The 26712-nt window shown below is 42.9% G+C and overlaps 1 protein-coding gene across 7 annotated transcripts in view; it reads right to left on the reverse strand.

Moving 5' to 3' along the window:
- Window positions 1-26712, reverse strand: part of PPARGC1A (PPARG coactivator 1 alpha) — a 673798-nt gene that overhangs the window by 16294 nt on the left and 630792 nt on the right. For all 7 annotated transcript variants that reach the window (XR_014011494.1, XM_081207651.1, XM_081207654.1 and 4 more), the window contains 5 exons: window positions 18204-18249; window positions 18021-18094; window positions 4146-5061; window positions 3242-3346; window positions 2969-3089 (listed from right to left, as the gene is read on the reverse strand). Coding sequence is in view for 6 of the 7 variants with exons in the window: in XM_081207651.1 (XP_081063777.1) it covers window positions 2969-3089; window positions 3242-3346; window positions 4146-5061; window positions 18021-18094; window positions 18204-18249 (1262 nt within the window). In the remaining variant the exon portion in view is untranslated. The remainder of the gene's footprint in view (window positions 1-2968; window positions 3090-3241; window positions 3347-4145; window positions 5062-18020; window positions 18095-18203; window positions 18250-26712) is intronic.

The raw sequence follows: 26712 nt of genomic DNA on the forward strand, positions 1-26712 counted from the left end.
CTGAAGGCAATGTACAATAGACACACACACAAATAGTTAAAAATGCAGATAAATTTACAACAAAACGAAAACCACACAAATTAGACACTTGTGGCAAAGACCTGTTTATCTAAGCTGGGAAGGTTTGTCAGAACAAAAATGTTTTCAATTGTTTCCAGAAAGTGTAGTTCCAGATGTTTTGGGACTACAATTCCCATCACCCCGACCACTGGTCCTGTTAGCTGGGGATGACTGGAGTTGTAGTCCCAAAAATCTGGAGGGCCGAGGTTGCCTATGCCTGGTGTAGATCGTAGGAGCCTGTCATATCTTGACAGTAATGCTGTTCCACAGAACAGGGGCTGCCACACTTAAAGCCCTGCTCTGAGTTACTGTGGAGTGGTGGTGGGGAATTGTGCAGATAATGTTTTCATGCCTGCATGCAGGGATATGAGTACGGGAAGTAACCAGGAAGAGAGGGATGTAGGCAAAATTTTGGGGTTTGTCTTTATGCTTAAGAATCTACCCATTTCTGTTTCATTCGTTGGTGAATAAGCATAGCAATCCTGTTATTTCCCAAAACGTTTTTTGCTGCCTTATGCTGTTTCGGTCAACCTTCAGCTGAAGTCAGTAGCGTGAGGCAGAGGAACATAGAATGCTGTCTTATACTGAGTCAAAGCACTGCTTACAGAGATTGACAGTAGCTATCCAGGGCTTCAGGCAAATCTCTACCTGCAGATTCTAGGGACTGAACCTGGGACCTTCTCTACACAAAGCAGATTCTCTGCCCTTCAGCTACAGCCCTTCCTGCTCACCTGACCTCCCAAGAGGTGAGTCGCTGATGCTTATCCAGAGGGAGAGGGGGAAGTGGCAGGAAGGTCAGCGCAGTGCAAAGGCATTGATGCAGCCAGTCCACTGCTCCTGCTGGTGTGTTTGCACTGCGCTGAGCTCGCCACTTCACATCTCCACCTCTCCCTCAGCTGTCAGGAGGTCAGGTGAGCAGTGCCACTGCCCCAGCACACTGTCTGGAATTGGAAATGGTGCAAAGCTCGGGTCTTGATGGTGGCGCTTACCAAAAAGAAATTCATTCTTTTATAGCGCAATGTGAAATTGCCAAAAGAAAATGAAAACAACAACAACAACGGCATATGCTCTCTGTCTGAATACCTTAGACCTCACTCAACAAATGACAGCTGAAATATTTTTCAAAGACATTTTTGAAGGCGCATATGTGAAAGCTTTCACAATCTGCATGTTGCCACTACAGTGGTGCCTCGCAAGATGAAAAGAATTTGTTCCGCGAGTCTTTTCGTCTTGCGATGTTTTTCGTCTTGCGAAGCACGGTCCGTCGCAACTGCGCCTCTTCAAGCGGCTTTAAAAAAAAAGCGCAAGACGTTTTCGTCTTGCGAAGCAAGCCCATAAGGAAATTCGTCTAGCGAAGCGACGCAAAACCGAAAAACCCTTTCGTCTAGCGAGTTTTTCGTCTTGTGAGGCATTCGCCTTGTGGGGCACCACTGTATAGTCTATCTCCCAATGCTTGGCTGACTTGTATTATTTCTTAGAATCATAGAAGTGCAGAGCTGGAAGGGACCCTAAGGATCATGTAGCCCAATCCGCTACATGTGGAAATATGGGGGTTTGTTCAACGGAGTTCATCTTGCTTTGGGTTCTGAATAATTTTCAAAAATGTGTCTCAAGTCCCAAACGTGAAATATGCTGTTAAGTTGCTACCACTGCCTCGTATTATCTGCTTTGTCAGTGTGGTGTCAAAACCACAACACTACACAGGTTGGGCGAGTGGTGTTGGTGGAGAACAATCACTAGCAAATGTCCCTTGTCTTCTTCCTGCAGCCCGTAGGAAGGCTCTTTCAACACATTCATGTAGCACACCTGAAAATGTTTGTTCATCTAAAGAAGGGAAGCCAACCCTTTAGCTGCTGTTGGGTTCCGACTCCCATCAACCACAAGAGCCATCAGGGTCAGGGATGCAACCCAACACCTCAAAGGGACCGCATTTGCTAGCCTTGCTCCAAAGAAATGGCATAGCCAACAATGTAGCTCAAATTTAGTCTTAAAACTTCTAACCAGATATAAATGGACCCAGGCCTTGCTTGAGCCATTAGGAAAATCAGAGCTATTGTACTATTGCTTGAAAGAGGCATACAAGGTCAATGGAGGAATGTCAACATCTCGGTGGGGGAGCGTATGGGACAAGAGGTCATACAAGGGAATGTTGTAACTCTTTACAGTGATATTTCTCCAGCCTCACGCAGCCAGCCAACTATTTGCAGCAATAACAAATCCCAACACACACACCCCAGCAAGTCCTGTTTTAAACCTAATGTATAGCTTTTGTGTCACCACGAAACCTTATGCCAATACTCTGCATTTATCCAATGACTCACTGCCAGGGGCAAATTTACACAAAGACTGAAACTGGTTGAAAAGCTATTCCTTTTCTTGGGAAACTTTAGTTCTGTGAGGGAGCAAAGGGTCTCTAACGAAGTTAAGAGTCACCCAGATTCTTCAAGGGGTGCAACGGCATTGAAATAAGCAAACAACTGCCTTAACTTTGTAGCACACATATGCCCCAAGACAAACATCTTAGGACAAAGCACATTTTTGTCTGCATTACAGAAGTTGCTGCTTCTATGGCAGATTTATATATTTCTATACATCCCATATGCTACGAAAATTTAAGCTACTTTGCTGCTTACTATCCATGACAAAGCCCTTTTCTAATATGTCTTCTAGTGGCTACAGAATGTAGAAAGTGATGATTTACAGTAGCTTTAAAATATTACATTTTAAAGGCAAAGTGAGCATTGAAATGAAAGCACAACTGGAGCACAGGAGATCAGAATTACTGAGAAATGCATGTGAAGAGATTAGTGTGTGTGTTTTGTTTGTTCCATTTAAGGAGAAAAAAGACAGAGAAAAGGAGTATAAAACAAATCTCTTCCAAAATGAAAGTTATCTGCATAGTGCTTACAATTGCTTTCTGCCTCTGTCTCTCTCTTTGTTTGGCCCTTTCAGTTTCCCGTTTTTCATATTCTTTGCGGTATTCTTCCCTCTTCAGCCTTTCATGCTGATATTCCTCATAGCTGTCATATCTAGGAGACATAACTTAATCATTAAAATCAAGTGCCTGAATTTCCCAGAGGTACAATGAATAATAAAGATTGGGTGTGTTGTTCTTTTGACACATGCAAAAAGAAATATAGGTTAAAAATGCGAGACGTATAAATATGGGATGCTACACTACCTGGGTCTATGGCTATATGGCGATCTGGATCGGGATCTTGAATACAAGGGAGAACTTCTATATGCCAGGGGTCTACAGTGACTGGACTCATGATAGTAGGAAGATCTGTTAGAAGAAATAAAAAAGAACATTTGTCACTGATTGTAAAGGATGAGTTATCCCCAGCTTCCTACGGCTCACATCTATAGCTTCTTTCTATCTGCTGATAAGGTTTTGTCATAATATGTGCATTTCTTAGCCACCTAACAACAAAATATGCATCGCCTTGCTGGCTCAAGGGTCCAACTTGTCTAAGATTCTGACTCCAGCAATGGCAAGTTATGTGGCTCCATTTTGACATACAAGTCAGGCTCTGTGTATTGAGAGATCATGGGGACTCCACTTAGCTTATCAGAGCTCCTATCCTTTAAGACAGCATTTCCCAACCTTGGGCCTCCAGCTGTTTTTGGACTACAACTCCCATAATCCTCAGCTAGCAAGACCAGTGGTCAGGGATGATGGGAATTGTAGTTCGAAAACAGCTGGAGGCCCAAGGTTGGGAAACACTGCTTTAAGAGACTTATCTTCCGCAAATTTCAACTGATTCTTTAAAAAAAATAATGATTCAACAACCTCTAAGTTAGTTGGCCATCAGCACATGTTACGGGAATGAATTCCATAATTGTGTGGGAAAGCATTTCCTTTTGTCTGCCCAAGTGATTTATTTTCTCTCTGCAAATTCTTTACTGAGATAAGAATAGATGACTGAGTTAGCGACTGTCAGCCTCGTTTCGTATGAACTGTAACTAGCTTAGCATCGGAGAGGTTGCTGATAAAAGGTTAGCACAGCAACTTCCTGCAAGCGGGCAGTCACAGCCCATCACGCCGCTTGTTACTGCCCAGAAGCTTTCTTCCAGTACAGTACCTTGAGGAGGATCTACTGCACGGCGACCTTGATCTCGATCGGGAATATGGAGAACGGGAACAAGACCGGTGCTGAGGAAAGGACCTTGATCGAGAACGTATCCTTTGGAATCTTTGAGAAAGGAAGGATTTGGGTGGAGACACTGAATCTCTGCATGGAGAGTTAAGAGATGAGCAAGAAGCCGACAGGTCAAACAATGAGTAGGCTTGCGTCCCATCCCACGACCAGCACAGTTTGTCACTTTCATCTTCGCTGTCATCGAAAAGACCTTCCATTGTTAGTCCTGAATTTATAAACATAGGTAGCTTGGAGAATTGTTCGTCACTATAATTGCCGTTGTCCCTCAGTGCACTGGTTTTAGTGGTCTCCTCCTCAAAAACAGCTTGGCTAGGGTGACCAAAATGCTTATTGAGTTCGGCCCGGATTTCCTGGTCTTGGAGCTGTTTCCGGCTGTTGCACTGCAAATCCTGCCTGTTCGCCTGTGAAGTCTCTCTCTTGTACTGGTCACATTGTTCGAAAGAAGAACAAATATGGCACCACCGCTCAGGCAAGCAGCCTTTCAATTGGACTTGTCTGGACTCCTCAAGCTCCTGGGATAGGTTGATGCGTATTTCTGTTTTCGAATTAACAGACTGACAGTAGTCATGGTCACCAAACAGCCGCAAACCAGGCCGCTTTGTCTTCCTCTCCTCATGACCGACAGACAGCACAGTTGTTTTACTAAGCTGTGCATACAGCTCTGACTGTTCTGGACCCTTCCGAACTAAGTTATGTCCTTGAGAGCTGGAAGACTCACTGCAGCGCGGTTTTTTGGAAGGTGGCATAACAGTCTTGCATGACGACTTTGGCTTTGGTGAAGTCCGAAAAGGGTTGTCTTGGTTGGCTTTGTGAGGAGGGGTTGTAGGCGGAGTTAGGCCTAAGAGGAAAGCAAAGCAAAAACCAACCAAAGTTGGTTAGCATGTGGGTTCTACCCTAACTTTACCCAAAACACCTTCATGAGGCCCCCTCCTGTCGCTTCCCTGAAACATATCCTCAAAACCCATATTTTCCACAAAACCTTTGCCACAACCCCTTATTCACCTATTTTATGTGCATGCAGCTACACCGAACACACAGTCTTCTCTAGTTCACCCTGGCTTCCATCTTGCTCACCTCCCGCCATCGACTTCCCCAAGTCTAAATTTAGATAGTCAGAATCTCAGAGGAAAAGATTTATCATCTTGTTGCTACTCTGTAATGTGTTATGAACATTGAGGGTGCTATATACATAAAGAAATCATGTTCATTAAAATGAATGAATGAAGCAAGCAAGCAAAGACACACACACACACACAACTAAAAACAAAACAATGCTTTTATTTACCCCTTGCAACATAAAAAGTGATGCTGATGATACTAAAAGTCCCTTCTGTTATTACCTTTAGTGGTGTGGAATAGCTGCAGCATGGATCCTGTTTGCACCACTTGGTAATGTCACGAAGTCCTAGATCACAAGGCAGAAGCGAATGTTGTGGTTCCTTTCCACACCAGCATTGTCTCCCAAAGTAACTGGAGAAACACTGGCATGAGAAGAACCAAATCATGGGCTCCTCCCACATGGCCTTGGTCTTCAATACTACCACAGTGATGTGGGAGGGGCATGCATTCCTATGGCTCCAAAGTTGCTTAAAAGAAGCGCTCTAAAAAGGGCTTCTGAATGTATGTCATCACAGGCCAAACCAGAAGCTTCTTTAACTGCGCATGGGGAAGGGATCCTTATCTCTTCCCTCCCCAGCCTCAATCACAATGAAAACCATCCCAATACTGCAAAAGGCATTGCAAAAAAACCTCCAAAAATCTACCATGGGTATCAATGGAAGCTTTTTTTCTTATTCGCTTAATAAATTATTATTATTATTATTATTACCACATGGGGGAAATCAGTTTTCATCAAGATTGTGGCTGGGGGTGAAGGGGCAATCCTCTCTTCTCCATATGACACAGATGAACTGAGAATTGGGGCCCACACGCATAGCATTATTTAAGAAAACAACAGCAGATGTGATTGGTAAGCACACAGCTAAAATAATGTCTAAGGAATGTTTATTCCTTCAAACATCAAAACTAAGATGCATCAGACACTATTGGAAGGGGGGTGGATTTTGATTTTATTAATTTATTTTCTGATCAGGTTTCTGGACTATTTGGGTGTCCTCTCAATAGATAGAGAGTTTGAACTAATTTCAGTGGCATTCATTATACAAAGTTGACACTGTAAATTGTAGATTTAGACTGTAAATCTAAAACACTGTCACAGTCTTCTCCACCCAATCCAACTATTTTTAAAGCTAAAACAGTCTAGATGACAGAAACATGGAGTACTTCAGTAACAGACAACACAAAGAGATGCAAGACCTAAAACTGGCCATACAATCTGTAGCAATGATTCAGGTCTGCAGAGCTCAATAATTCAAGAAACCCTTGCTAATATACAAATAATAAAATATTGGAAACAAAACAACAAGGTTCTTCAAAAACACTGTTTTTTGCTGGGGGGTGGGGGCGGGAGGGGAGGAACAGAACAATAGTGAAACTGAAACGGCAACTAAATACCCAAATGCCAATGAATATTACAAAGGAGAGGCTGAAATTTACTTTGTGTCAAGCAAATAGAGGATTAAGTAAATAAAGAGGAGACAAATGTCAGATCAATAACTACCAGGTTCCCCCGCTCTCCCCGCACACTATGATGTGAATTTACTATGCCAGCTCTCTTTGCAGAGATGAAAGATCACACACAGCCACGCTGAACCACCTAGAATGAAAGAAGGCAAAGCTTTCATCCCACTGCTGATAGTTTTGTGTAGCGGATGTCTGCAACTCTTTTTGAGTTTCTTTCAGGTTCTACAAAAGATTATGTTAATCGAATGATTTTTAAAAAACAAAATGTTGGGAACTACATCTTCCTAGCTGAGAGGCAAGTTAACTGAGAAGCTAAGTTGGGTAATGAAACAAGTTGTTTTTCTTTCTTTTTTAAGGAGGTTCCGAAATTTGCATCGATGGAAATGTTCACTGAACAGTCAAATGGTGTCCAGGGGTAATTTAAGTATTGTTCTTCCTACCAACAGCATAGGATTGGCTTAAATAAAGCTGTGCAGAATTGTATTTAACTCTGTTGTTTTAGTTTTACAATGTGGAATCTGAAGATCTCTAGTTCAGATAGGCAAATTCAAAGAGGAACAGAGGTGTAACGTTGGAAAAATAAGACAAAAACCCATTCCGCACAAACCTCAGCCATCACCTACAGCATTCCAATTGCCAGTAACACAGAGAACAGCTGTCAGAAGTGTTCAGTTTCAAGAGCAACACGTAAGCATCTCACTGACTTGGAGGCATCCAAGGTGTGTCTCAATACACCAAGCCACCACATAACAGCCCAAGGCCTCTATGGGTCCCTAACAATAATCCACCAAACTGCACAGCCATGTTGTCACTGCTGCGGGTAGTGTGGCCAACCCAAGACATTTTGGCACCTGAGGCAAACCACGAAATGGAATCCCCCCTGCCACGGAAGATGTGGGAACTTATAGCCTACATCAGGAACAAGGGGGTCTAGTTTAATCCCTCAAGATGCAATTTTAAGGTCTGTGAAAGGAACTGCGCTGACAAATGGAGGGAACAATATTGTATTGCATCAGGAATGTTACCTCAACAGAGGTATGATCAACCACTGATCAGTGTCAGGCCAAAAGAGAGACAGTGAGAAATGTGTATAATCTGCAGAAGACAGAGCACTAGTCCAAAGGAACTCTCTTATCCTTCAGTGAAAGAATTGGTTCTGCTTTTTCTAATCTTTTTGCTGATGCTCCCCAAAATATTTTAATATATTATAGATGTTTTTGCTGGTCAGTTTGAGCCAAACTGAGCAAAAGATGTGAAACCTACAGGTCCTGCAATGCAATTACATATTTTTGGTTATTTGGCTTTTTTTTTTTAACATCGGTAATGTGGTGCTTGGAGAAAAGCTATTTGTTGATGAAGGTCAACATGGCCAATAACTTTATTAGAGTCATAGGCTTTATGAAAAAAGGCTGCCTCATTTATGCACCTCAAACGATAATGACTACCTGTTCTAGGCAATGGACTATCGAAGGGTATTGTATGGTAAAGATGGCAAGGATGCTAGACAGAAGGGCTTGTAAGTGTCTGTTTTTAAACAAAATAAAAAAAATTAAAAATCAATCACCACTGAATTTCTCCTAAAATAAAAATACTTCCATATCATTAGTAAAATGTGCAAAAAGAAATAAGGTGAGATGAGGAGAACTATGTTTAAGGAGAGAGAGAGAGAGAGAGAGAGAGAGAGAGAGAGAGAGAGAGAGAGAGAGAGAGTTGGGGAGCCTTAAAAATTAAGGACTAGGAACTAAGCACAGGAACTTAACAATTCACGTATATTAGATTCATTTTAAGTTGAAATGAAGTTATAAATGCACACATAAGCAAAATGCAAGCTAAACAAATTAATCCCCACCCACCCACATCAAGAAAATAAGATGGGCATGAAATCATATGGTTTTGAGGAAACAGAATGTGCATGTGGGGAATAACTCTTTTGAGAGCTTCTCCCTTTCTGACAGAAAGCTAGCATAAGGTTTTGACGGCTGTGCCGGTTTTCTATTTGCAGGAAGCTTTTCACATAGGGCAGCTTTCAAAATTAGACCTGCCTCCAACAAATGGCTACAAAATTGAACCTGCAAACATATATAGGTAAAGGTTGACCATTAGGTCCAGTCCGTGGCCAGCATGACTAAGCCGCTTATGGCGAACCAGAGCAGCGCACGGAAACGCTGTTTACCTTCCCACCGGAGCGGTACCTATTTATCTACTTGCACTTTGACGTGTTTTCGAACTGCTTGGTTGGCAGGAGAAGGGAGCGAGCAACGGGAGCTCACCCCGCCACGGGGATTCGAACCGCCAACCTTCTGATCGGCAAGTCCTAGGCTCTGTGGCTTAACCCACAGCGCCACCCGCGTAGTGAGCCAGTATTTGCTATGGCTTCTTGATGAGTGTACTGTCAGGAGCAAACCCAAGTTTGTCACTATGAAGGCTCCCCTGGATTCTTGGCAAGGAGGTATATCAGTGCTCCCTCACGGGGGGGGGGGGGACCACATTTCACCACAACAGGCACATTAGAAATTACTACATTTTATGCAACCCAAGAACTCGAAGTATTGCGAAGGGGCAAAAAAACCCCTGCATGCCTTTGTTTTGAGGTGCGACAAGGATGGGAAGTTTCCCCTGTGTATGATCTTGCTGTAGCACCACACACAAAAACGTCATATGCTCCACAGTCTCTAGCGGTCTACCTTAATACTGTCTTGCCATTTCTCTTATTGCTGAGCTCCCAGCTGTTGTCTAATGACTTTACACAGATAAATTTCTGGAGTGAATTTTACACCCACCCACCCCTGGACCTGCACCCCTGCCGGGCGGCTGGTTTCACCAACCCCTAAGAAGACAAGACCTCTGTCACCAATGAAGAAGGGGAATGTCCAATATTTATTTAAGTAAGGAGGAGAAAAGTTTTGCATTGGTTCTTCTTCCCTACCTAGGACCAAACTCTGCCCACTTCCCCTGTATATAAACTTCGAGAAAATTAGCCCCATATTTATTCACAGCGAGTATCACGTCTGCTTTGCCTTTACTCTAATCACAGTAATCTGAGTTCCATCTCATGCCATGATCCTAAATCAATAGTGCTAAAACATTCTGCACCCTTTTGGATTATTTCACGCCGGCTGATTTTCTCTCTGCAAAATGTGTACATTTTCGCGTTGACAGTGCAAGGTATATTCCGTGCTCTCTCTTGAACTTAGCAGGTTTTGACAGATTTATGTGAGGACAGATGGCCATTACAGGCTGAAGGCTGACAAGAGGCAGTTCAGAGCATTGTTAACACACTTGCACAAACTCTCAGCAGTGCGGCACTGTGCAGAATGTAATTCAGACTATAGCTTTTTTATTGCTGCCTATTTTCCTTTGTCAAAAGCGCCTGCTGTGCAGAGCAACAAATGGCTGCCATTACCCGGGATGTAATGGGTGTCAGACAAATCACGTAACACAAACAATCAAGAGTATGTAGGTCATATTTCAACAGAGCACAACCTTAGCAATATTTATGATTACTGCATTGAAATGTGCTCTATAATAAACAAGTACCTCTACATCACTCACACTTATGTACTTCTGCACAGCAAATCCAGTAGAAGTGGTACATGCACCACAACAATGCTTCCCTTCAAACACCAGCCATTTAATTTTGTTTTGTTTTGAGGATATTCCTTCCCTTCCCCACAACCTCGTCCTCAGCTGCAATGCCACAGTACTCTTCTGCATAATGGAAAGTATCCAAATAAATATGGAGGTTGCAGGTCAAGTCAGGAGGGTCTACACATCTCTAATTTGCAACCAAGTTTTGCCTAAAGCAAACTTTCAAGGCCACCTTTTTAAAGTTTTCTTTAAAAGGTCTTCCCTTAAATTGAATGGCCTTTGCAAATGCTACAAGAACAATCCAATACCTCTGGCATCGTCTCCTCCTCTCCCTGCTCCCCGAGAAGGATTCCCCAACTGCAATGCAAGGCTGCTTAAACTGCCTTCCTCTCTCTGCCACAAGTTTCCATGATATTTTCCATTTTAAAAAGCACAACCTTTTCCCTACACTCCTGGAAAACGTGCGCATGGCACAACCGAGTACTGCATGCATCACTATTCCAAACATTTAACACAGTTATGTTTTGTTTTTAAAAAGAAGTTATCCAAGTGTATATGTTCCTCTTGGAACAGGAAAATTAGTGTGAGCGTGAATGTCCTTTATCCAAGTATCACTTTAGCCACAAACTCATTAGGTATTTTGGAATGGTGCTTCCATTTTTGGAATGGAAAGAGAAATCAAATGTTTCACGGAATGCACTTAGTCAGGGGTCAGCAAACTTTTTCAGCAGGGGGCTGGTCCACTGTCCCTCAGACCTATTTATGGGGGGGGGGGATGAATGAATTCCTATGCCCCACAAATAACCCAGAGATGCATTTTAAATAAAAGGACACATTCTACTCATGTAAAAACACGCCAATTGGGCCGGATTCGGCCCCTGGGCCTTAGTTTGCCTACCCATGCACTTAGTGTATGTATGTATGTATGTGAACTGCTCTAACATATCTAGAAGAATTCTATACATGCTTATTACATTTGATCCAAAATAAGGTCATCAAAGTAGATATAAATAAATAAGTCAATCTACTGTACTGTACTGTACTATATACTGTACTGTGAGACTTATTATACAATAGCATACTATTCAATAAAACAATGCAACACAAAGAATTCAATGTACAATTTTAAAAAGCCAATAAAAGCAGCATACCACAATTACAGGAACCAGGAATCGTTTGACTGGTATTTGAGGCCAAGGAAATACATCTGTTTTTAACAGCTTGTGGAAGTTCAGTCCGCTCCCTCACAGATTTGACCAAAATGGGTTAGATTTACCTAGACCTGAAGATAACATTTGAGCCTAGGCTTGCAGATACTGCCGACCCGCCAAACTGAATCCAGCCCACAAGGTGTTTATTGTGGCATCCACCTGGAAGGCAACACTACCTGGCTAGTGGGCTGTGTCCACTGAGGTGGGCCGCAAATTGTGCAAGTCTGCTTTAGCCGTTGCAGAACGCCAGCTGCCACCTAAGATTAATGTCAATGTGCTTTTGAAATTTATTCCAAAACTCTTATCCCTTTACAACACAGGTTTACACTGATGGCAATTTCTCTGTCAAAATTTAACATGACTGAGAGCACTTCAGCGTTAACGTACAAACATCTGATAATGCGTCTCGTTTGTGGATGCATATTGGCGGACTGTAGAGAGTTGAACCTTCCTGGAGACATGCTGTGAGTATCAGCATTATTAAAAAAAACAACAACCCACCAGATTCTTTTACATCTTATGAGTTTAGAAATGGGATTATCAAGGGAAACATTATTTAAAGCCACTTAAGGCACTGAACACAAGATAATGGCCTGATTCAGTAAAAGAATCAGCAGGGCTTCTGTACGACACAAAACGGCAGAAGCTGGGAATGGATAATAAAATTAAATAGCCATCATATAATAAAGGACTACATGTCTGTTGAGCAGTCAGTTTAATCTTGTTGTCAGTACAGCAGAGGATAAATATAGACCTCTGGAATGATCTAATAATTTACTAGATGGCATTCCCCTGGTCGAACCTTCCGCCACCCATTCTTGCTCATATCACTTTATCGCTTTGTGGGTAGACAGCCCAAACACCAGCCATAGGGGTGGCCAGGCTGAAATTCAGTGGCAACAGGGGGTAGGGAACACGTCAGATAATGGAACTTGTGCTTGGTGTGTGTGTGTGTGTGTGTGTGTGTGTGTGTGTGTGTGTTTGTGTGTTACTACATTGAACATCTGGAATTTGGTGACTGTCAATATTCACCTGTGAATGCTAACTAACCCAGACTAGGTTTGGGTACGTCTTGGTAACTGCCTAAAATATGGTCCAAGAATGAGGAAATCCCAGTTTATTTTTTCCAGCATTCCCAAAACAGTCAATGATACCTGCTTACAGGTATCATGCACTGTGTTAGAACTTTGTGTGTCTCTTTCCCTTCCTTCCTTCCTTCCTTCCTTCCTTCCTTCCTTCCTTCCTTCCTTCTGAAGGCAGGACACAAGCTTTAGAACCAAGTCAAATAAATTAATGAATACTTCCCTGCCTGGTAAGATTTTAATATGAGGCAAAAGTTGCATTGATACGCACTTTTTGAGGAACTAGCATCTTCACAGTCCACTACTCTCTTCAGCTTTGGGCAACATGCAGTAATGAAGGAGTGGGACAGGGGTGGGAAGGCAACTCAGGGTTGGAGCTTCTTTTCTAGATGGCAATTTTTTCAGAAGATAAAACAAGTAAAGGACAATATGGAGCCTACTGGATCAGGCCAATGGTCCACCTAGTCCTGCTCTCACAGTGGCCAACCATAGGCCTGTGGAAATGGCTCAAGCACAATAGCACACTGTCCACTTGATGCAATATGTTCTTTTTATGCTCCCCAAGTTAGCTGTGTCCATTAACTACAGTGGTTCTGCTCTGAGTAGGACCAGTGTTGACTAGCACTCACTGGTCCCAAGTCACAGTTGCCACATTTCCGCTGCAGATGCAAGAAGCCATGATTTGCCAAATGCCGCTGTAGTTCTGGTCCACAAAGTATACCTGTTATGTACTGAGTTGAATAGGATCCAAAAGGCAGCAGTCTGATTGGTCCTGGAACAATAGGGTCCAGAATGCAGCAGTCTGATTGGTCCACAGGAGCCACCCAATCCAGCTCCAGGTGGAAGTGAATCCGCAACCTGATTGGCCTACAGGTGAATTAGCCAATCATATGGGGCCCGTTATGTGAATAATGTATATAAAGCAGACATTCTGGGGAAACTTCCATTCCTCCCACCACTATGAGCTGAATAAAGAGCATGAAATCCACTCTCGACTCCGAGTATATTTCAATACCAATCTCTCACTAGGTTCCATACATTAAAAAGGTGTGATTCAACAGGTGGTAAAGGAAAGGGGGTGGTTGGGGAAGCTTCTGCTGTGGCATGTGAGGATGAGCATTTTCTTGATGTTCTCCCTGATCTTGAGAAAGACTTCATACTACAATAATCCATCTGTCTTGTGCCTGAATAATTTCTGTGTCACCTATATGACCAAGCTTCATCAACAAATATTAATGATGTCTCATGCAGGATACTCAACAGAGCATCATCTAATTTCTTGAGCAGAATATGCCACCAGAACATGTCACACCAGCAGAACCAAAGTGTGAACTATCAAGATGCTTTAATGAAGTGTTTGTCGTTTCACAAGATGAATGCTCCTTTACTTTTTTTAAATCCATCTTTAGTGCAAAGGTGAATTTGGGAAGCTACTTCTTAATTAAGCTTCATTCTGCCAGGGACCATATTTCCTCAAGGATAATCTATTGGAACTGTTTATCAGTGGTGGGCAGAGCTAGGGTCTATGGGAGGTGGAGCCCAGAGGCCTAAGTAAAGGAGAATAAAGACTGCCTTGCTTCAGATTTAACTGTGACCATTTCCTTAGATTAAAATTACCAATCATAGGCCAATCAACTCATAAGTAATCTCTAATAGGTGTTATGGGGTTACTGTCAAATAAGTATATAAATATTTATTGAAAAATAATAATACAACAGACCAATACAGCTTTGAAAAGCAAATGAAAGCAATTCCTTTCTGACTTTAGTATGCTATACACACCACAGAAATGCACCCATTTGTTTTCAGACAGCTGGGGAGAAAGGGAATATGATGGGGAAACCGTTTTAAAGGCCGACATCAATTTATCTTCATCAAAACAAATTCTGTTCTATTTGTTCTGAAACTACATAGAAAGAGGTGAAAATACTAAAAATGCTAAGAAAATCAAGGAGGAAACAAGCAGGAAGAAAGGGATTTTGATTGTTCCTGCTTTGCCTCGCCACTGATTGGCATACATGTCACCAACGTAGGAACAATGAGGAAAAGTTGTATAATTATGCAACTGAGACCAAAGGTATATCTGAAGAGACTGACTAGGATGTTCTGGTTTTAATATGGTGGAATTAAAACAGATTTTCTTTCAGGGAATATTTATTAAAACATAAGCTAAAATGTAAAAAAAAAAAAAAGCTATATACATTGCAAGCATTGCATTTTTCCTGGATGATTTATCCTCAGTGAAATTATCCTCATGGATACCTCCCTGTTAGACAGTTTGGACAAGTTAAATTTGTTTTCATTAGCTTTGTGTACACAAAATTTCTTTAATGCTGCTAAACAAGGAAAATACGATGATTTTCCTCGCAGGGAAGAACAAACAAACATGCAGTAGCCATCATTCTTAAATAAATTATTCTGAAATGTCCATGGAGTGACTCTGTTTTATATGGGAGACAAAAAGGGAGTGAAAATGCAGCATGCATACAACATATCGTGTGAATATTGCCATTGGTAGTTCAAAGTGGGGGCAGGTTATGTTTTTCCCTAACAATTCTAATCTAGTATTTCATTGTCTGATTGCTACATAGTTTCTGCAGCAAGCTAAATGGAAAACATTTGGGTGTATAATATATACTTGAAAGAACATGGGGCTCTAGAGGCTATTTTTTCCCCTTAAGCAAAACCTGAAAAACAGGATTTATTCCATGCATGCTTACACTGCCCATTTTGCATCTTTGCCATGATGCTCCCATAAATTATCTCAATACATTGTAGATCTATTCCGGCCATCTTGAACCTGCTATGGCCCAAACTGGGCAAAAAGTGTGAAAGTTATCACCTAAAAATCTTAAACTGATGAGGCGCAAAATGTGATTTTGGAACTGTTCCTTCAAATATGTCTTACCTAAAGAAGCAGCAGGACATTTTGAGAAGAATTTTAAACCCAAAATTTAAGTTTATTACCTACAAAAATTGAAATGGCATAATCCCTGGGGAGTTGCCAAGAAATTCATTTCCTAAGCGTTTCCTCCCAGTTCACCTGATGGCCTATCTTGACAAAATAGATATACAATTAGTCTTGCAATCCCTAGGGCAAAATCCCAGATGATGATGATGATTTGAGGTATAGAATGAATTTAAAGATTCAGCTTTATCAACATCCATCGAGAATATATAAATGATAACCAATAATGACTGGAGTGGGGAGCATTTTTATCAGTTGACTGTGTAGTAAAGTAACCACTTTTGTTCGAAAGGAAGAGGCACAGAGAGGAAGTGAGGGAAAGAGCAGAAAACCAAGGAAGGCGCTTTTTATACTGTTAGAGTGTACAGTACTGCAATAGCGCAAGCAGGCCCACTCATAGTGGGAGCAATGCAACCACTATTTAAACTATTATAAACAATGCCAGGGCAACATTAAAGACAGCATCCAGGCAGAAGACACAACACTGCTGTCTACTATAGGTTGGAATTAAATGGGCCCATTTCTGTTAATGACCAAAATAATAATAATAATAATAATAAGAAGAAGAAGAAGAAGAAGAAGAAGAAGAAGAAGAAGAAGAAGAAGAAGAAGAAGAAGAAACATTTCTATACCACCACAGACCCTCCAAGTGTCCCTATTTTCCAGGGACAGTCCCAGATTTACAAAGGCCATCCTGGCTTCTGATTTGATTCCAGAATGTCCCACTTTTCCTTAGGACACCCCTATTTTCCTTGGACAACTGTTGGAGGGTATGGAAAAGGACATTGCTATTGTCATTGGAGAAATGCTGGAGGGGACATCTCAGTTTGGTGTCACTTGCAAATTTGATGAGCATCCCCTCAATTCCTTCATCCAAGTCATTTATAAAGACGTCGAACAACAACGGGCCCTGGACAGAACCCTACAGCACCCCACTTGCCACTTGCTTAAACCGTCCCCAATGTTTTATTAAGATTAAAAAAATAGCAAACAAATGTATATAAAATCAGAACATCACTTGTTTAAAAGTTATTACATGGAACCCAGTAAATATGCCAGGATTCTCGGGGGGGGGGGGGGACGGAAGTCACGTGCTTTAAATGTGTCCACATAGGCCTAATATATTCTGCACTAAAGAATATTAACCTGTGAAGAGTCAGTGAAACCACTCCCTTCACCTTTTGCAGACTCCAGGAACGAGCAGAAGATATCTCAAAGGAAAGCAATACATTTAGGCTGACATCCTAGGTGCATTTTCTGTGGAAGTAAACATTCTTGCAGGTAAAGATAGACAGGACTGATCTGTTAACTACCCAATGGTCAGACTTTTTCAAAACGAGTACATAAATATAATATAATCAAGTTATGGAAGGCTACATAAAAAATGCATAAGGATTTGAAGCCTGAAAGGATCAAGAATAGGTTAGGAGTGTAAAATGAAGGTACAAGGCAGAGGACCATAATAAGACAAGATTTCATTATGAGTGTATTTTTTTTTAAGTTGTGGAGTGCCCTTAACTTGAGAGAGGACAAGTTCATGGCAGGTGCAATACTATGGCTTTCAGACAAGGCTGCCGAGGTCTACATTCTAATACTCAAGATATCCTCAAAGCTCATATTTTCTAAAGTTAGAGAAAAACAAGAGAATTGATTATTCCATTACTGCTCTGTGGTCTGCAAACGTCATCATGAGGAGATCACTGTCTGCAATCCAATACTAAGCTTAGATGGTCTCTTTCCTGTTACCCAGCAAAAATGTTGTTTGGCAAAGTTTACCCTCTAATTTAAACAGGAAGGAACCAAATTCTAAAACACTGATCAGATGCTATAAATCTTCTGTTGTGCAGTCTGTGAGCCAGTTCACATATGCATTCACAACCCTTGGACACTCAGTCTTCAATTACTTCCACCTAAATGTGCGAAATATTTCAAATGGAAAGCATCAAGTCTGAGGTAATATAAAATTATTCTTGTATCAATGCAAGCCATCAACTGATGGCTGCAGTCATCAAGTAATGAACACGCATGTGTGAATTATCCCTTTCAGGTGGGAGAAAGGGAAATGCAACTAAAATTTAGCAATATATATGTCAGGGGACTGGGAATTTATTCCAGATAAATTATTTCATTCGCTTTTTCTCCCTAGACATTATACTAAGCTCTGTAACAGTGGAATCATAATTCTAAAGCAAATCTCATCTTAAGGAACCGTGTGGGGAAAATTGTGGTTAAAAGTACATTACAATTAATCTCTTAAGAGACCACGGCAACATATTGCTGTGCAATTCATAATGTCAAGCTAGCAATAAAAAAACCCACACAAAACATCTATATCTATATACATATCTGACAATGCACTTCTCACCTGCAGTTCCAGAGAGTTCCACACTTAAAGTTTGTTCAATAGTCTTGTTCTCAAATGGGGAACCCTTGGGATCACTGGAAGACAGGGCACATTTATAAAAACAAGCTGAAATGGAGTTGCTGTAGCCAAAATGTATTTAAAACCCCTTCCCTGTTGTAAATATTTACAGTTCTTGATACTTACTTTGGTGACTCGGGCGTCAAAGGAAGCGATAAACTCATTGGTTTGGCTGAAAAAGGGAGGGTGAAAAAGAAGGGAAATCAGGTGTAAAATATGGTGAAAGAAATTGAGAATTTTGTGCTGTCTTGAATTAGTTTGGAAACAGACCTGATAGAAAATGCATGGCTGCTTTTTGAAAAACAACCCCACACCTCCTTCATTCCTAAAATTTTGCATTAAGCAAATACTTTGATGCCACCCCAACTGTCAATTCTCCTACTATATATAGGCTGCTACTCATGGGAGCAGAGAAATACACAGCCGTTCAGATGTTTTGACTAGGAATTTCCAGTCCAGGCCAGTTTCACATGTGTTTATTCATCAGAATCCCAGCATAATAATAATAATAATAATAATAATAATAATAATAATAATAATAATAATAATAATAATAATAATAATAATTTATTTATACCCCCGCCCATCTGGCTGGGCCTCCCCAGCCACTCTGGGCGGCTTCCATAAAAACCCCAAAATACAGTAAAATATCACACGTCTGCATTACTCTGGGATTCTCCACTCCCCCTCAAAAAAGATAAACATGTATGAAAATTTCTATTTTGGACTCACAGTTGTCCATGGAGGAGCAGGTTAATTCTGTGTCCAGGGCAGCTGTCTACCAGCTCCACCTGGTACGCAGGCTAAGACCCTACCTGCCTGCAGACTGTCTCACCAGAGTGGTACATGCTCTAGTTATCTCCCACTTGGACTACTGCAACACGTTCCACGTGGGGCTACCTTTTAAGGTGACCCGGAAACTGCAATTAATCCAGAATGCAGCAGCTAGACTGGTGACTGGGAGTGGCCGCCGGGACCACATAACACCGGTTCTGAGAGATCTGCATTGGCTCACAGTACGTTGGTGTTGGTGCTGACATTTAAAGCCCTAAAGGGTCTCGGCCCAGTATACCTGAAGGAGCGTCTCCACCCCCATCGTTCAGCCCGGACACTGAGATCCAGCACCGAGGGCCTTCTGGCGGTTCCCTCGCTGCGAGAAGTAGGATTACAGGGAACTAGACAGAGGGCCTTCTCGGTAGTGGCGCCCGCCCTGTGGAACGCCCTCCCTTCAGATGTGAAGGAAATAGGCAGCTATCCTATCTTTAAAAGACATCTGAAGGCAGCCCTATTCAGGGAAGTTTTTAATATTTAACACTGTACTGTTTTTAACACTTGATTGGGAGCTGCCCAGAATGGCTGGGGAAACTCAGCCAGATGGGAGGGGTATAAATTATTATTATTATTATTATTATTATTATTATTATTATTATTATTATTATTATTATTTAATCATGTATATTTAAATGCATGTAAAATAACATACACATTTTATCCTTAAAGATGCATTTTGGTTTCTTTCTCTTTTCTGAGCCAAGACTTGTGTCACAACATTTGGAGAAGTGCAAAATCCAAAGGGTAATTATGTCCCAATCAATATATTAGTCTGAAAGGCATGCATTAGGTAAGTCTGTTTTAAAATGCAGACCAATGACATTCTTCTCTACCCTAGTTGTGACTTGCACTTTATAGTACCAGCTACTGAGAGTGAAAAGGGATGCAAGACTGTTTGCAGCAGCAACCACACATCACATATTATATTTAATTCCAGCAGCCACACATATTTTATAGATAAAGAGATCTGGAACTCCTCTGGAACCCTGAAACAGGTTGCACAATTGATTTATGCCAACTGCTGTACACCTGCAATACAGACCTTGAGACCTTAGAAAACTACACACAGAGACACCCCCCAAAAATGCACAGAACATAGTGTGAAAATGTGCTTCCTTCACATTTAATTTAGACTACAGTTCACGTTTCACTTGGATATGACAGCGGCCGTATAACTACAAAGCAACAGAACTCTATGAATATTCAGTTGACTTCACTTGTACAATATACAGTTTTATATACAGCACTAGGAAAATAGGTTGTTTCTGTGAGGCCAAGACCCAAGCAAATATGATCCAAGCGCTTGCAAATTATTCTGCAAATAGGGGGAAGAGAGTCGCAGATGGCTTAAATTGGGGTTTAACTCCTCCATGCTAAAACCCTGACATGAATGAACAACAGCACTTTTAGCAGTTAAACCTTCCGCCGTCCTTTGTTAGAAAACAATTGGGATACCAATCTTTTGCTGCCCCTCCACACACACACAAACTCCTCACCATGGAACAGCCTTTACTTGCCAGGGAAAGTAATAATAAATAGAGTTGGGAGAGATTTCAGGTGTCATCTAGACCCTGTTCAATGCAGAAAGGAACTACAGCAGATGGCTACTCAGACTTTGCTTAAGGACCGCCAGCAATGGAAAACCCACCACCAAGCAGACTATTCTACTGTCGTGTACCTACAGGAAGTTTCTCTTAGAGATTTGTTGACTCCCAGAAGTTTCCACCCACTGGTTCTAGTCCTGCTCTCTGGAGTGACAGGGAAAATGTCTGCTTCACCTTACGTGTGATCCTGAATTGGGATTGTACTGTCTCTGGACTTCACATATTGTATCGCAGTGTGGTACGTTGGCTAGACAGCAATGGACAGTCTCTACCGAGGGTGGTGAACACAGCACATGATATCATGGGCTGTCCCCTGAGCCCGCTAGATGACATCGCAGGGGATCGTTGCCTTAGGAGAGCGAGAAAAATTCACAGGGACGATTCACACCCCGGCCAGCACCTTTTTAATCTTCTACCCTCGGGCAGGAGATATAGAAGTATGATCAGTCTTACCAACAGGCTAAAAAACAGTTTCTATTCGTGGGCTGTTAGGCTGCTGAACGGAAAATAATATAGTGTTGGTTGGTGTGTTGTGCGAAAAGCACACAGAGTGCAATGAGACTGAGTGTTTGTGGGGGGAAGGAGGCTCGGTTAATTTCATTGTACACAGGTTGTACATTGACAATAAAGGTATTATTATTATTATTATTATTATTATTATTATTATTATTATTATTATTATTCAGCCTTTTTTTTCAGGGTTTCCAGAAGCAAGAGTTTAATTTTGCCAGCAGGCAATTTTCTGCTTGGCTTGAGAGGTTGTGCAGTTCACTCCAAGACATATCCATTAGGTTCTATCCCTCAAGTCAACCACCAAGGAGCCACTGTCAGTTGCCACTCTTTGCCATCGACAGACCCAAGCTTTATCCTACCAGCACTCGCCCCCTGATCCACCACCATCGCCTTTTAACCCTTCCCCTCACACATCTCCCTCAGGTGAGCTGGTGTAGATCTGGACTGGGACCCGGGGCTGTTTCCTTGCTATTTGCGCACTGTTAAACTTCCTCTAGGGGACGCAGGTGGCGCTGTGGTCTAAACCACGGAGCCTAGGGCTTGCCAATTGGAAGGTTGGCAGTTCGAATCCCCGCGATGGGGTGAGCTCCCGTTGCTCAGTCCCTGCTCCTGCCCACCTAGCAGTTCGAAAGCACGTCAAAGTGCAATTAGATAAATAGGTACCACTCCGGCGGGAAGGTAAACGGCATTTCCATGCGCTGCTCTGGTTCACCAGAAGCGGCTTAGTCATGCTGGCCACATGACCTGGAAGCTGTCTGCGAACAAACGCCAGTTCCCTCGGCCAATAAAGTGAGATGAGCGCCGCAACCCCAGAGTCGTCCGCTACTGGACCAACAGTCAGGGGCATCTTTACCTTTAAACTTCCTCTAGCAGGGCAAAGAGCAGCTGAATTCACAGGGGGAAAGAGTGCGGTGGGAAAGTGTTAACAGCCTTCCCCCCTGCCCCGCAACACAGTCCCAATCTAGATCCACAAACACACCCCTGACTGGCCAACATTCAAAGGGACAGGATATCTGATCACAGATGGAGATCACCTCACCTAGCTTGGCTCTTTCTCAATCACTGGCTTTGGAATGTGTGAAATGATTCAGCGGAAATGCTGCGGCATTTTATACAATAGAGGCAATAGTAAAACACTACCTGCATGAAGCATCTTTCGGTTTTCCCCAGATGACTCCTCTATCTGCATTTTCAGCAACAGAAAGGAGCTGCACGATGCACAGAATGGTTTCCCTTGAGCTCCTGTTTTAGAATATCTACAAGATTTGGCTACGTTTGGAGGGGATCAGGGAGTAGGGATTGCAGATTTCACCCTTCACCCCTGTTTTGCATGCAGAAGGTCTTTAGTTCCATCCACAACATCTCTAGGCTGGGCTGGGAAAAGCCACTGCCAGAAAACTTGGAAGAGTTGCTCCCAGTAGTGTAGAGTCTACATTGTGGATCGGAGTGGGGAACCTTTGGGCTTCCAGATGTTGCGGAACTACATCTCCCATCAATGGCCAATAGTCAGGAGTGATGGGCATTGCAGTCTTTCTGGAGGGCCAAAGGTGCCTGCTATAGACAAGAACCAGTTAAATGGGCCTATCACTCTGCTTACGGCAGCTCCCTAAAAATTCAAGCCCTGCTTCTGAGCTCAAAAATTACCTTCAAGAAGATAAAACAAGGAGTGCCACTTGGCCAGACCACACGAAGATACAAGTGCTCACTGCAGGAGGCAAGGACTAAGGTGGTAGAGTGTGGTCTCATTAAAAGAGCGCATGTGTTGCGGTGGGGGCCAGCCAAGCCACCCCTCTGTTGCCAGGCGGGTTGGGGTGGTTGGTCTCTGGCAGGGATTAGTAGTTTGAGTTGCTGGGGTAATTTTGATGTTGCTAATTTGAGTGCTCACTGGAAGGACAGATCCTGAAGCTGAGGCTCCACTACTTTGGCCATCTCATGAGAAGAGAAGACTCCCTGGAAAAGACCCTGATGCTGGGGAAGATTAAGGGCACAAGGAGAAGGGGACGACAGAGGATGAGATGTTTGGACAGTGTTCTCGAAGCTACCAGCATGAGTTTGACCAAACTGCGGGAGGCAGTGGAAGACAGGAGTGCCTGGCGTGCTCTGGTCCATGGGGTCACGAAGAGTCGGACACGACTAAACGACTAAACAACAATTTGGGGGAGGGAACAGAGGTTTTTAAGCAGTGCACGCAGTGTTCAGCTTTCTCTTTCGCAGGGTGCACCGGATCACCCACCTGCCCTCCCTTATTTTAGGTCTTGTGTGTTGAGCTTGCTATGCCTGTCATGGGGTCGTCTGCCATTGGGGCATGGGCCTGGTAGGAATTTTGTCCATTTGGCTGATTGGCTGGTGCCATTTGGGTTTTGCCTACTGCATAGCAAATCGTCACAACTTGTAAATTGCGGTTAGGCATAGGTTAGAAATTGGTTGGAGGAGGGGTAAGGATTGGCTGGGCCTGCCCCTCCAACACTGCTGCTGCAAGGGAATTCCATTAAAGGAATTCAGGGGCTTGCCATGCTTTCATCCAAATCCCTGGAAAGGGGCTAGGGGCAGCAGGCCGCGGGGAGCATGCGGGGAGAGGTGAGGGCCTGTGGCGCAGCTCCAGTTTCTCCCCAATGTTGTTTCCCCTCACTGACTTTCGCTGGAATCCGGAAGTCAGTTCTGTCCCCAGGTGGGGGGACAGATAGTCCTAACCAATGCCTAAGCAACCACTCACATCCGTGTATGTTAATAAAGTTGTGGCCAAAATTATGCCAAAAGCCTTAAACAAAAATTATGTGTGATGTGTGTGTTATTTGGGGGGGGGGGTGTCTTGGGGACCACGACACGCAATGGCTTAACTGAGCTTTAGCATGGCAGAAGTAATCACAACATTGAATTGCTTCTTGCACTGCAGATAAGAGAAAGCAGCCCTGCTGCTCAACTAACATTACCATTTGGGAACAAAAAACTCAGGGTGTGGGGAGAAATTAATCTTTGTTTCCAACTCTGCTTCTAACCAAGTTCTACAACCAAATTCTCTCGCTCATTGACATTGCAGCTACAGATACTTGCTGATGTAAACCATGTCTCAGTTTCTTACCTCTGGAGACAAAGGCAGTAGATGACTTTTTTTTAAGTGGCAGGATCTCTAAATAAAGCCTAAGGTAAAGGGACCCCTGACCATTAGGTCCAGTCGTGACCGACTCTGGGGTTGTGGCGCTCATCTTGCTTTACTTGGCTGAGGGAGCCGGCGTACAACTTCCGGGTCATGTGGCCAGTATGACTAAACCAGAGCAGCACACGGAAACGCCATTTACCTTCCCGGCGGAGCGGTACCTATTTATCTACTTGCACTTTGACATGCTTTCGAACTGCTAGGTTGGCAGGAGCTGGGACCGAGCAACGGGAGCTCACCCCCTCGCAGGGATTCGAACCGCCGACCTTCTGATCAGCAAGTCCTAGGCTCTGTGGTTTAACCCACAGTGCCACCCGTGTCCCTTTAAATAAAGCCTACTTGGGCCTATAAGCCTTTAGAAAGTGGCATCTGGAGAAAGCAAGAAAAGGAACAACTCAGCCGGGAAAGAGGAGGGCATTTGCATTTTTCCAACCCGGCCGTAGCAGTTAGTATAGGACCAAAATCCCCTCTCAATACACTGGAGGATACTAAACGTCATTACGGATGCTTAGTTGGCCATAAAGTTTCTTGTTTGGTAAGTGAGCAAGAGGGGTCAGGACGGTTCCTACACTTGACACTGTTTAGAGAATAAAACAATAAAATGGTGGGTTTTTTAAAGTTATAATAGGGCTGACACATTTATTGCCTATTCAGAAGCTGCAAGAAAGCTGTTTTTATTGTCTCTTAAGGAATATATTGCAAGTTAACAATGTCTTCATTTTAGTCCGGTGAAAATAAAAGAGGCTCCCTAATGAACTGGCTAGCCTAGCTTGTCCAGGACGGTAATTATTTCCCAGGAACGCATCACTACTTTTGTGCTGTTGGAATCCAGTTAACCCTCAACTCCCCCATGGCTACAAGTCCGTCTTCAGGTTTCTCCTCCCCAACTGTCTTTATCTTCAGCTCAGGACTATTACATACAGGCCATGGATGGCATACACTGATGTATGTCAGAAGCATAGCCAGTCCTGACTCCCTTACGACTCCTCTTTCAAGGGCCTACATTTGCAAACACACACATACCGCATTCACATTAGGGCTTGGAAGTAAAAGGTTAAGGTAAAGGACGCCTGGATGGTTAAGTCCAGTCAAAGGCGGCTATGGGGTTATGGCGCTCATCTCGCTTTTCAGGCCAAGGGAGCCGGCGTTTGTCCACAGATAGCTTTCTGGATCATGTGGCCAACAGGACTAGACCGCTTCTGGCACAACAGAACACCATAACAAATGCCAGAGTGCACAGAAACGCCGTTTACCTTCCCACCGGAGCGGTACCTATTTATCTACTGGCACTGGTATGCTTTCGAACTGCAGGAGCTGGGACAGAGCAATGGGAGCTCAGTCTGTCACGGGGATTCAACCCACCGACCTTCTGATCTGCCCAAAAGGCTCAGTGTATTCTTAAGTACTCTTAACAGACCTTAGGTGCTCACTTAAAAACCATTGTGTGTGAAGAGAGTCTTTACTTGAGAAATCTTAAACCCTTTACCCCTAAGCTCTTTGCACACAGAATGTGTTCTAAATGCACAAGAGGAAGAGGAGCTATACTAGTTAAAAATGCACCTTTGCATCTGTGTGCATGCACAAATGTGCCCAGCTAACGTTCCAATTTATGCTAAGCAATTAACAGGGAGCCCAGGCAGAGCTGGGCTGAGAGCTACATGGGTTTAGCCTCACCCCTCAAGGAGCATGACTCCTCTAGGCTGGTCTAGCTCCAAGGAAACACAGCGGCTCCATGCAGCCAGTGGTGGTGCAGTGGTTAGAGTGTTGGACTAAGACCTGGGAGACCAGGGTTCGATTCCCCATGAAGCTCACTGAGTGACCTTGGGCCAGTCACTACATCTCAGCCTAACATACCTCACAGGGTTGTTGCTGGGATTAAATGAGGAGTAGGAAGCCACCTTGAGCATTGTGAAAAAAGTTGGGTAAGAATTCAACAAATAAATAAAAAAAGAATCCCCGCTACAGAAGTTCACTATAATCACACAAGGGGCACAAAGGAACCACACAACCCTGACCAAAAAGTCTCAAACAGTATAGCATGTTGTTTTAGAAGGTGAAATTTATTTTTTTGCAAATTTCTTCAGTGAGGGGGTATTAAAAATAAGGTTTGGGGTGTGAGGAGTTCAAATCTGGTTTTGATTTTTGTGATTGGTCAACTTTTAGCTTGCTAAGTCTACATTTGACTGAGAAGGAAATAAACTGCTTCGGAAAACCAAAGAATTTTGATTTTAACTTTCTGAAAATGTCAGCTAATGCTAAATTATTATTATTGTTATTGTTACTATTATTGAACTGCAAGTGCTTGACAATCATTTTAAATAATTTCTACGCAATTGGGAAGTTGAAAAATTCAATGTGCCCTACTCAAACAATGTTTCATCCATTGTATCTTCTGCACCTATCCTTCCGAAATTTTGTAGGGAACTTCCAAAGGCACCCCTCTGCACTGTACGCCATGTTCAGGCAAGTTTCCCACAAAAGAAGAGAAGCTGCTAGGTGGAGGATTTCAGCCGACCCAGAGAGGGTCAGGCAA

The sequence above is a fragment of the Podarcis bocagei genome (genome assembly GCF_964188305.1).
Source record: "Podarcis bocagei genome assembly, chromosome: 9".
Classification (NCBI taxonomy): Eukaryota; Metazoa; Chordata; class Lepidosauria; order Squamata; family Lacertidae; genus Podarcis; species Podarcis bocagei.